The following is a 12,533-nucleotide window of genomic DNA, read 5'->3' on the forward strand; positions in this document are numbered from 1 at the left end:
TGTGCCCCTCTGCCTCGTGCTTGGGCACATCCCTCCTTCCACTCTGCTTTTCTTGGCTGTGCCATGAGCGCAGAGCTCTGCAAGGACAGGGACAGACAGAACATCTGGGAAAGACACACACCCACAGCACCTGCAGGCTGGCAAAGGCTGTGCCTGTCATGGAATTGCTGCTTTGGAATGGCAAAGATCTGTCGGGTTTTCTCGGCTGTTTGAAGGGCCTGGAAAGGCCCGGAGTGGCCTTGGTATCAAAGGACGAGAAGAGGCTTCAGTTCTTCTTTCAGTTTTTATGTTTATTAATTGTTTATCTAAAAGATGTCCTTTCAGCCCGACAGAGCTCTGCTCAGCAGCCAGCCATGAGCACACTGAGCCGTCCTCCGGACAGTCACCTATCTTTATACCCATAGTTACGTGTACAATATTTGTCATTTTTCCCCAATACCATTTATTCTTATTGCCCGGTGCACTTTCAGTAATGACCAATCCAAAAGTGCCACCATGGCCAAAGAAGATGGAGGAGAAGAAGAAGAAGAAGAAGGACAGGACACACCCCAATTCCTCCATCTTACTTCTCTAAACCCCCCTGTACAGAAATCCTAAACCCTGTGTCTCACCCTCTAATTAGCTAATCTTTTCGCCATTCACCCCGGTGAAATCCTCCTATCCTCATACAGGTGTCGTCTCCTGTGTAGGGTCAAAGTCCAGCCACCAGACACTTCTGGAACATTCCAGGACTCCTGAGCCCCCCAAGGGTGGTCTCGGTGGCTCGGGATCTCAGGACTCAGATCCTGAGATCCCACAAAGATCCACAACAGCTTTCCCACCCTCCACCAGGGCTGAACCAGAAGAAATTGAGATGATTCCATTGAGGTTCTCCTTGCCACAGATCCATTTGTAGTTGTGATGCTGCAGGGGAGTGATTTTGATAAATGCTCTTCCTGTGCCTGCAATTCTGGATTGAAATTTGCCTAAACTGATTCTAAATCAGACAGCTGGAAATTGCAGTAACATCATTTTAGTGGCAGATGTGCCTTTCTTTTTGGTTTTAAGAGAAGAAATAATTAAAAACAAGACCACTGTTTTGGCACTTCAATGGTCTTGGTAAAACTGCCTTGCTCCAGGATGGAGGGAATATGGGATCCTCCAGGATGGAGGGAATATGGGATCCTTGCTCCAGGAATGAAGGAATATGGGATCCCTGCTCCAGGAATGAGGGAATATGGGATCCCCTCACCTAACAGGCACTACCACATCATTTAAATACACCAGGAAACTTTCCACTGATGCACTGACAAACAGTGGAACAAAGGGAATTTATTATCACGCTACAAATCCCCATTCAGAGCTCAATTAAAAACTACCCAAATCGTCTTGATCTAAATAAAAGAATGCCTTTTAAAGTTAAAATTGTATTGCAAAGAAAGGAGAAGGGAAGGACTAAAGAGAAAAAATGACATTCAAACCAGCTATTAATTTAGCCCAAACACCATTCAGTGGTGAAAGCCTCAGGAGGAGTTTTTACTGTGTTATTATTACACTCTTGTTAGTCACATTTTCATTAAAAATCTTTCTTTTTTCCACACTGGTGTAAAATGCACAGAGCTTATCTTTGGATATTTATCTGAATAACTCTTTCTGTGTCTGTCTGTACCATCACCACGGCCCTGCTGAGGTTAGGTACGAACAAGGTATCTGATAAAATGCAAATTGCTGTTTGAATACACAGTTTAATGTGGTTGGGATTTTTAGGGTTGCTGTGGAAGAGCCAGAGGAACAGCTGGGCCCCTCTGATTACCATGACACAGCCCATCTTTTGCAGCACAACCCAGACAAGGTTTTTTTTAAAACCAGGGGGTGAATTTGGCACGTGGCAGAGAAATCAAACATCCCCCAGCAAGGAAAACCATGTTGATACCTATTCACAGGGTGAGGGGAAGTGATGGAGCAACAAAAGCTGAATGGCCTGAATGGAAAGCCAAACCTTAACCCTGCTGAGGATGATGAGCAGGTTTTTGTGCAGCAGCTCCTGACAGACACAGCAATGTTTGGCAAAGGTTAAAAGCAAACCCAGCTTCTGTTTGCTCCTCCAAGCAGTACTCACGTGGGCTGGGGGTTTCCTCTGGCTTCACATTTAATGGTGAAGTCCTCATCAAAGGGGTAGGCAACCTGGGTGTGGGATTGCTCTGTGATTGTTGGAAGCTGGGAAACTGAGCACAAAGAGGAATTGGGTTAAAACAGAGTTGCAGCCAAACTGGGCTGCCCTCGAGTGAAGAGGGACAATGCAGTAATATTGCATTATTCCTACAGAAAGTGAGCCTTGCCTTGGGAAAGGGATAATCATGGACATCACCCTCTGGTCACTGTCACTGCCTCCATGGCCAACAAAAGGCCTGGCAGAGGGACAGTGCCCACCCTGATTCCCCTCCAAACCCACCCAGGGCACAGGGGAGCTGCGACCACGCCAGAGCCAAAGGCAGAGCACGGAGCTGTGGCAAATTTATTCACAGTGAAGTCAGAAACTGGATTTAATCCAGACACAGATGCACACACATGAAGTAGCAAACTGCTGCCTCCATCCCGGATAAAACTGCCAGAAAAGCCATGGACTGCAAGGATGGTTTAATGCCTGCCCCAGGGTGCAGCTGCGTGGTCACGCACCGAGGCTGCACCAACTTCTGGGTCTTTCTGAGGGAATTAAAGTGTTGCAAAAGCCTGTGTAACAGAGGAAGGAGAATGTTCCCTGCAGTGGAGCTGGGATAATAGGATCACCCCATTGTTATAAACAGCCAGGAAGAGAATTAAAATGCTCTTTGTGTGCTGCTTTAAGTGCAGGGAGCCCAAAGCTGGAGTGAAAATCAGTGTCTTGTCATAGCACATGGCCTCAAAGCTGAACACTTCCAAGCCCACCAGCTCCACTGATCAGAAATAACTTTTTTTATTATAGTATAAAATGCTTCATTACAGCTAATTAAGGTTTAGGTGGTTCCCTGGGGCAGGTTCATAAAAGCAGTGGATGCCCAGAGAGTTTGTCCTGTGCCTTACAGTCACAGCTCCATTTTGACTTTACTGAAACACAAGGAGCCACTGCAGCTCCTTCCTAAAAGAATCCCCCAAAACCTCTACTTCCCAATGCAAATTGGGATAGTTTTACAAAAATATCCTATAAACCTGCTTGGTTGGCTTTCTCTTAGCAGCCAGGGCTATTGGCAGGCTCCAGAGTGCTAAGAGCTCATGGCAGATCCGCAGGATGCCCTGAAACTGGCCCATGTCCTACTCTGAGACCCTGAAAAGAGCCTAAATTTATTCTTCCTTAGGTTTACTTCTTTATTTTTCCCCACCATAATTAATAAATCCTAATATTGTTTAGTTTTGCTTTTTGGGATTGTTTTTTGGTTTTTTGCAACCAAAATAACAAAGTGAAATGCAGTTTTCAACCCTCCTGTCCATTTATGACTGAAAAATGCAAAGCTGGGGAGGTCTGGGCTGTACTCCAGGAAGAGGGGTCCTCTGGCTTTCCTTGGATTGCTCCCTGTGAGCCTTATCCCATATTTTACACGTGTCCTGGAAGCTCATGATCCATGTAAAACAAGCAGTTTGAATTCATCCCAGCCGGCGAGGGACGCGGGAGCTGCTCCCCAGGGCAGGGCACAGAGTGTGAAATCCTCCTCTGGGGACCAACGCTGGCCCTGAGACATCCACCTGCTCCTTCCCCAGGCTGGAATGGCAGCTTGCACGGCAAGGAAGGAGGGATTTATGCACATCAAACAAGCTTCAGGGGGATTCAGAGCCAAAATAAGGAATTTAAGTGAAGGACAAACCCAAACCCTCGGAGCTAAGCGTTGTGTTGGACGGCAAACACCAGAGAAATGTTATTAGACAACTTTACTGCTCCATTTAAGCAGGCCCAAACAGGACAGCTTAGCTTTTGATCAGAGCTGAATTTCCCAAAGGCCACATTGTGGCAAGATTAAATTCCAAATGGAACACAACTGGAAAGGAGGATTTAGTATTTTTCCTTCAGGGATAGCTGCAAAGGAACACCAAACAAAACCAGCAAAGTGCACAGCAAATAACTACAACTCACCTGATAATGGTATTTCAATAGCTGCTGCCAAACTCAATACAAAGAAAAACAGGCATATGGTGATGCCTTTTGTGCTTAATAGCATCTCCATCACTCTTCTGTAAACAAGGAGTCCAAACAGAATGAGAGATACCTTATGCTTCTGCTCACTGTCACTTCAAATCAGGCACAGGGACGTGAGAGTGGGAGTCTGGTGGGGAGAACAAACAGCAATATTAGCCTGGTGGGTCTGACACAGTTATAAAATTAAAGCAATGCTTCAGGTTTGCAGCTAAATTGCACTAAATGGTCCATTTTCCTCTCGTCCCATCCCCTGGCTTCAGGAGCAACCTCTATTTAAATTCTAACAAAAAAACACATGCACAAAAGTACAGCTCTATTGTAGCACAGAAATATAATTTTTTTTTTGCTGTTTGGCAATTAAAAGTAGGGATGGTTTAGAATATGGTGTCTTTGTAATCATTCCAGTTCATAAATTTTTCTAATGAGAGTTATGTAAGTTGGAAAGTAATGTAACAGATCTAATGAGAGAAATTTGGTACACTAATGACCTTGTTCATAAATCTCATCTGTCTTTTATCTTTCATTTATGCTCAAAGAAGGACACAATCTCATTTAGTTCATTACTAGGAAGCAGAACATGAAACCTTTGCTTTTCCCTCCCAGTCCCAGAACTGCTCTATGTGGGTTTTACACATTCCATTGGACACCCTTAGGTTCTAAATGACAGAGCAAAAATGTTGTGTAGCTGCAAAGAGGAGACAGGTACAGCTCCAAGTGAAATTCACAGAGAAGATAAGGAGAGAATTCTGATTTAGATGAAAAATCAGAGAGGAATTGTTCCCTGGGAGGGTGGGCAGGCCCTGGCACAGGTGCCCAGGGCAGCTGTGGCTGCCCCTGGATCCCTGGCAGTTCACTGGGGCTTGGAGCAGCCAGGGATGGTGGAAAGTGTCCCTGCCCATGGCAGAGGCTGAGAGAAGATGATTTTTAAGGCCCCTTCCAACCCAAATCACTCTGGGATTCTGCAAAAGTGGGTGCACAGAGGATTCTGATCACCAGCTCCATCCACAGTCCCTGAGTGAATTATTAACCACCACGAGCTGTGTTCACCTCTCACAGCACTAAGGGACATCAGTCTCAGGAGAATTCAGACTTCACTTGACGGGATAACTGTGAAAGAACAATTCTGAAGACAAGGCCACAGTGCAGCAGCCATGGATCCACCAGGCAGGCCGGGCTGGCATGGCCTGGCCTGCTCTGCTCCACGGGCACAGCTCACCAGGGCAGTGCCCTGGCAGCCCAGCTGAGCCTGCCTCACACACAGCTCTGGTATCTTTGCACATCCCAGCCCCTTAATCCAGGGATCAGAAAGGCAATCCCGGGATCACAGGAGCAGTTGGCATGTGGGGACAGCAGGAGGTGGCACCGTGCATGGCTGGGCTGGCCTAGCACAGCTGGGGCAGAGGCCGAGCTCAGCCCACAGCCACACCCTCCAGTCCATGGGGGTTTTCTCCTCATGGCTGCTTTGCCCTGCAAACTGAGATGTTTTCCCCCAGCACATTCCCTCTCACAGCTGGTGCTGTGGCCCTCCCTCCAGGACGAGTTCTGTTCACACCAGCCCACAGAAAGTTGCTGGAAGTTCACATCTGTGAGACCAAAACCCCCAGCTGGGGATTGCAATTGGCCAACGAGGGGCAGGCGACAGACACCATAATCACATAAGCCTCATTTGTTTAGAAATGAGGCTAAAAACCAGATGTCTTTTAAGTATCTTAGGCCCAGAGTATTTGCTGATGGAAGAAGCTGACTAATCTGCTTAGTGCCCCGCTCTGCAGAAGGGCACTGGAGGGGACAGGGACAGGGGACAGGCTCAGCTGGCACCCCCAGGCCATCCTGGGTGTAAATCAGCCAGAATCAGGCAACACCAGCAGCTCTCTTCCCTCAGTTTGAGTTCTCCTGGCTCTGATTTGTGAGCAGTGGAGCTTTCCAAAGCTCAGCCTGCCCAAACCTGGGCTGTGTGACAGCACAGGGGACACACAGGACACGCAGCAGCCCCAGCCAGCAGCCACCTGATGGCTGCTGTCACTGCAGGATGGGGCTGTCCCCCCTCCTCACCTGCTCCTGGCACACGCTCAGCCCCGGATCTGTGTCATGGCAGTAAAACAGATGCTCTGACAGAAAACCCTCTGGATGCAGAATTGCAATTTAGGCTCATAAAAACCTGCCCAGCCTTGCTGCCTGCAGATGGCACGTTGGTGGCAGCGAGAGCCTCCTCTCCTCCATCTGCTGACAGCTCTGGGGACAGGAGCAGGCAGGTCAGGATGGCAGCCAGAGGCAGGAGAGCTGGGATTACACAGGGTGTGCAGCTTGCTAAGGTCACAGCAAGTTTCATTTTAGATGAGTGTCACAAAGCATTGTATAAATTCAGATTAAATCCAAGAAAAAAACCAAAAACTAGAGCACAGCTCGATTCCTTAACCAAACCAATTAGCTCACACCTTATTTTTTTCTTATTTTTTTAAATGAAGTGCCACAGCAGAGCAGCAACGTTCCAAGGAAGCAGGATGTCCTTCATCATGTGGCACAGCCCGCCTTGCCTCTGCAGGCTGCTGTAATTAGTCGGCCTGTCTAGCACCTCACTCCTGTCCCTGGCTTGAATACTAATGCTGGGGGCTGGCAGCAGCAGCATTTGGGAGCAGGCAGCACAGGGGGAGCAGCAGGGATGGACTTGTGCACACCCAGCAGGTAATTCCACCTGGGGACCTCCCTGCAGCTGCCTTGGATCTCTGTTGGATTTTTAGGAGGGGATTCCATGAGGAGCAGCCCTGGGGTGATGGGAGTCAAGCAAGAGGCTCTTTGCAGAGATATTTACCTTGTGACAACCTCCCAGCAAGATAAACCTGGTGCTCCTATGTCTGTTATCCCTGGGGGAGTGGCAGAGGCTGTGACAGGGATTATGGAATGCCAACACTTCACACACATCTCCCTGACCTGCCCCACTCCCTGCTCCCTGCTCTGTGCCCTGCTGGTGCTCAGCCAGGTGAGGCTCATCCTCCCTGCAGAGACCTGGGCCAAGCTCTTCACCTTTTTAAGGTGACATTTACACAGGGCTGCCAAGCTTTGGGTGTTCAGGACACCTGTCACGCCTTTGGCTGTCCCAGTGAAACTGCAGAGTTCCTGATTAAATCCCCAACCTTCCCTCTCACCTCCAGCACCCAACACACCCCAAGCCCCTTCCTTAATGAGCAATATCCCCCAGCCAGCTCATCCATCCTGCCTTCAGACACAGCCACACACCCAAACTCCAGGCAGAACAATCTCTCACTCCAACCATGATTAAACTCCAAACCCAAACTTCTCAACGTGTGCCAGCTCCCAGCAAATGAACAATTTCACTGCCTAAGTAATTTGGAGAAATGACTGAGGGAGCTGTGCAGGCACTTGGCAGCCATGGGCAGGTTTTGATCTCGCTGGTGCCAAAGCACAGCTCTGTCCTTGGGGTAGGACAGAGCCAGGGACCCACTTGCAAAATCCTGACCTTGGGAACAGCATCAGCCCTGCTCTCTGATCTGGGTCAGGCCCAGAGTCCTGCTTTTTACAGAATTACAGGAGGGTTTGGGCTGGGAGGAGCCTTAAAAATCATCTTCTCCGACTCCTGCCATGGCAGGGACGCCTCCCACTGTCCCAGGTGCTCCAGCCCCAGTGTCCAACCTGGCCTTGGGCACTGCCAGGGATCCAGGGGCAGCCACAGGTGGGAATAATTCCTAATTTCCAATATCCCATCCAGCCCTGCCCTCTGGCACTGGGAAGCCACTCCTGTGTCCTGTCCCTCCATGTCCTTGTCCAAAATCCCTCTCCAGCCTTCTTGCAACCCCCCTGCAGGTACTGGAAAAATTGATAAGGTCTCTCCCAACCTCCTCTCCTTTTCCCCAGGAATTCCACAGCCCCCTTTGCTCTCAGATGGACTCACTGCAGCACCACTTGCACCAGGGATGGGGGCACCAGATTGCCCAGGAAAACCTTTCTTCATCACCACAAATGAACACGGATTTCTACAACAAATGTTACATTTGCAGCCCCTCCTCTCCCTTCTTCTTCCCCTCTCCTCCTTCTCTTTCTGGCTTTCTATTTGCTTTTCTCTGCCTCAGGCTTAAGTCAAGTAATTTGAATTCACTGCAAATACTTATCTGTAGTTCCTTACCTGCAATTCATTATTTACTGTGCTGTTCAGTTAATAGTAAATACTGATTGCTCTAAGGACAGCTCATTTGTTTGTTTAATGAGCTGCCTTTAACTTACACTGAGCAAATCTTTCAAACTATCACTATTTCCAAGGAGCAATGGAGTTCCAGATTCTTTTATTACATCCCCTTGCTTCCAGAAGGATGCCATAAAAATATCAGACAACCAAACAAGAAAAAAAGATTAAATTTCCATTTATCTCATCAACCTAGTGAAGAATTTCCCCTACATGTAATTACTGCATTAAAATTGCTCATAAATAGTAGCAGGATGACAGCCAAAATTCCCAGATTACTGGTCTGCCACTTCCAAGAGAAATTATAATGCACTACTAAATATGGCATCAACCTCAGCTCTTTGGTTCCCTCTTCAAATATTCCTTGTTTAAGTCCTGTACACACAAATCTTGAGGAAAGTAATGGATGCCCACAGCTGAACACTGGTGAATCCCCTGGCTGAGCTTTTCATTAGCTAGAACCAAGTTTAATTTCTCAGTGACATGGATGTTACAGGACTGGTAAATATTTGTGATTAGAAATTACAGCCTCCCATGTGGCCGCAGTTATGGAAGCACAGGAAAAAATGTGGAGGAAAAAACCATTTCTTTCTGGTAGGAAGAAATAAAAGTTTGGTTGTTTAATGATTCCACATGAAATTGTTCATTTTAAGAGAGAGAATTTTAAACTTTCTGTATAGAAAAACACAGACCCTCAAGAAAACACTACATTTAACCTGAAGCTATAGAGAAGAGTTCCAAAATTAAATAATAAAATGAAGATTATAAATGTATAGTTTAAATAGAAGTGTGTAATATCACATAATAGAAAACTAAAAGTTTTAAAATATAATAATATATGTAAAACTAAAATAGAAGTTTTAAAACAATAACTAGTCCTTCTTTACCTTCTTCATAAGTTTAAGTTGTATTTTATAATTAAACAAAAAAGCCCACATTACGAGACATAAGTAATTAGTTATTAAATTAAAAGTAAAAATAAGTCATTTCTTAATTAAATAGTTTTTGCTTAAAAAACCTTACTGAAATAAATACAAAACCATTTTATAGCTTGTGAATAAAATATCGTAAAACGCACAACTTATAAAACTGTAATATAAACAAGAAATAATAAACATCTAAGTCCATACACAAAATACCATCTGAAGAACTTAAGAACTTTCAATCCCAACCCCAAAAAAAAAAAGGAAAAAAATTAAAAGAAAAATAAATCAACATTAATGTAGGGAGGAAAGATGAGTTCAGTGCTACAGAGCACAGGGGCTCCACTGCCAAGCTTTCCAGCAATTGGGGCATGGAAAATTCAGCAGGTGAGGAAAGGAAATGTCTCCAAATGTGCTCCCAAGAGTTCCCAGAGCAGCTCCCAGCAGGGGGATGGCAGCCCTGGGAGCCAGGCAGGGAGCTCACAGAATGAATCCATCACCTCAGAGCTCTTCCACACCTCAGGGATCTCCCTACTTCACCAATGAGCTGGGAAATGTGGAGATTTCTGCTGCATTTCTGCTATAAATGCTGCTCCAGTGCCAGTTTTTATGCAGCTATAGATCTTTTATTCCCCCTGAAAACCCCCCAATGTGCAGAGTCACTCAGGAGTTTGGAAAAGGGAGGGAATATTCATAAGGACCCCATTTTAGTTCAGGTGTCAATGCCACCCATTGCTTTTCCCCTAAAAGCTTTTTGACATCCCAGTGTCAGTGTGAGGATAACCTTCACTTGACTCTTCCCCAGTCACATATTCTGGGATGTTTTCAGTTCTTAAAAAAGCAGCCCATGCATATGCTGGAGGTGATTAAAATAATCACCCAAATCAGAAAGCTGCTCTTCCTTCCATGGCAAAGCATTTCCAAAGCCACTGCAGCACACAACAGGCACAGAGATATTTTTGGTTTAGATGCAATCCCACTCTCAGGAGGTTTAGTGAGAAAAGTCCATGCATTATTTATCTTACCAAGGACTTCACAAGCATTATTGGACAGCACATCTAAAGGAAAAGTTTGCAGTCTAGTTACACAACTTCAACATTATTTCACAAAATGTATGTGCTTCAACTGTGATTGCAACTGTTGTGCCTCCCCAATTTTGTAATCCATCAGTCTTCCAGTTTCCAAACCCCAAAACCACTCTAAAAATAGAATGAACATAATCAACAAAGAAATATGTACACAAGGCTGTAGCACAACGCAGCAGTAAAACATTCAATTCAATAAAGAGCACGATATAATTAATTCCCCATGGCCAAAGTTTTAAGGAATAAACAAGGAATTTGGGAGGCCAGCTTGCCAGGTGCTGGCTGTCTGGGGCTGGGCAGGGTGACAGATGGTGCTGTCCCCTGGCTGCACTGATGCTGTGTAAACCCAATTTCTGGTGCTGCAGATCTGCCCTGAGCTGAGGGGAATCAAGAGGTGCATGAGCATCTTGGAACCCAAGGGTGTGACCCCAGGAGAAGGCAGCCAGCAGCAGCTCCCCAATCCCACAAACACTGCCTTCCCTGCTCCCAGCAAAATCCTGAAGTGCAATCCCCTCCAGTCTCATCAGATCACAGCCTGTGCTCTGAAATGGCTCAAAGGAGCAATAAATGATTTCTCCTGGTCATATCTGTGCCCACATAATGGCCCAGCACCTGGGAGAGCTGATTTAATTGGTTTTGTCCATCTGGCAGCCGAAGCACTGAGCACAGGCACCACATTTCTTAGAGCTTTGCCTGGATTTTACACACACAGGGATGGAGAGATGAGGAAATGGGGTTTGTAACCTGTAAAGACACAGGAACTCAGCTTTGCCAGCCCCGTCAGACCTGCTGGAACCTCAGAATGCCTCTCAACAGCAATAAGGACTCCTACAAAACCCCAGACTGGAAATCAATACCTGCTTTAACCCCTTCATGGCCCAAAGAATAAATAAATGTGAGCTGTGGATGGGCTGTTGCTGCTGATGGACACCTCATTAAACTTTAGTGATGACATCACTGACATGGCACTTCGCAGAAAATTGAGATAACCCCATGGTCCCTCCTTCCAGCAGGAGCACACAAACCTGCACCAAGTTCTGCCCTGATGGAAGTTCTCAAATAGGTGAGTGAACAGCAACATCTGGATTGATCTGAGGAGAACAGCTGGGACATGGGACACCAGGTGACCCCACAGTGGCCCAGAGGAGAACAGAAATGCTCTGTCCTCCTGCAGCTCTCTGGGGACTTTCTGAGCCAGATCTGCTCTTTAATACCAATACCTCTCCTCCATATATTTAAGTACCTTTTTATTTTAATTAATTGCTTCCCTGCCCATCCTCACTGCACATAAAACTGCTCCTTCTCCAGTTCATTTTTAGACTGGGTTAACTGGGCAGCAGCTCTGAGCACTGAGCCACCGCAGCAGCTCCTGTGACACACAAGTTTAGGTCACTAGACACAATCTTTTCCTGAGTGGGAATTAATCCATATTTTTACATTCATCTCCTTTAATCCTTCTTCCAGTTCTACTGTGGCACCAACCTCTCTTTCAGGGGAAAATCTGGATTTAATGTAGTGTACTCGAGGTGGATGTACCACATCCTGCAGCACAAATTGCTTGTGGAGATGTTGTGCAGCCTTCTGAGAAACCCACAAGTATTTAATTAGCAAGTTCCTAAGGTATTTAGAGTGGAATTAAAAGTACCATGCTGAAATTTTAGACTGTATTCCTCCACTGCACTATAAAGTGCATTTTGCATAATTCCTGGACAAGCCACCATAAAATAAGGGTCTGGCTTTACATGTGCACGCTTAGAGATGTGAGAGCAGCCTAATCCCCCCTCGTGTGTCTGGTTTATCCCCTCCACCTGAAGGCTTGGCCACACATCATTCCTGTTTTAACCAATGAAAACACAGAAATTCCTCCAGCACGAGGAGATAACGCTGCAGCACAGGAATGCCATGACCTACAAACACACAGTGACCATCACCCTCCCTGCTGGCCACAAACCAGCCCAGATCTGAGCTCTGCAGACACACCTGACAGCACAGCCTGCTAAAAATTCAGCTGTTGTCTGAGGCTTTTGCCATCCTGCATTTCCTGGAGATGCTACATCTCCTAAACGAGTTTAGCACATTTCTGGCTGAAACTGGGTTTGTATTAATTGAGATTTTCAACAGCCATTAGCATTTCAGCTCATAGGTCAAGCATGAAGCACAAAGCAAAGGACAGCAGCAGGTGGGGT

General features: G+C 46.3%; 1 protein-coding gene across 8 annotated transcripts in view; it reads right to left on the bottom strand.

Moving 5' to 3' along the window:
* CHL1 (cell adhesion molecule L1 like) overlaps positions 1 to 12,533 on the bottom strand; it is a 135,109-nt gene that overhangs the window by 56,264 nt on the left and 66,312 nt on the right. For all 8 annotated transcript variants that reach the window (XR_010441821.1, XM_064724106.1, XM_064724112.1 and 5 more), the window contains 2 exons: positions 4,082 to 4,271; positions 2,099 to 2,204 (listed from right to left, as the gene is read on the bottom strand). Coding sequence is in view for 7 of the 8 variants with exons in the window: in XM_064724106.1 (XP_064580176.1) it covers positions 2,099 to 2,204; positions 4,082 to 4,172 (197 nt within the window). In the remaining variant the exon portion in view is untranslated. The remainder of the gene's footprint in view (positions 1 to 2,098; positions 2,205 to 4,081; positions 4,272 to 12,533) is intronic.

The sequence above is a fragment of the Zonotrichia leucophrys genome, chromosome 12, assembly GCF_028769735.1.
Source record: "Zonotrichia leucophrys gambelii isolate GWCS_2022_RI chromosome 12, RI_Zleu_2.0, whole genome shotgun sequence".
NCBI classification, from domain to species: Eukaryota; Metazoa; Chordata; class Aves; order Passeriformes; family Passerellidae; genus Zonotrichia; species Zonotrichia leucophrys.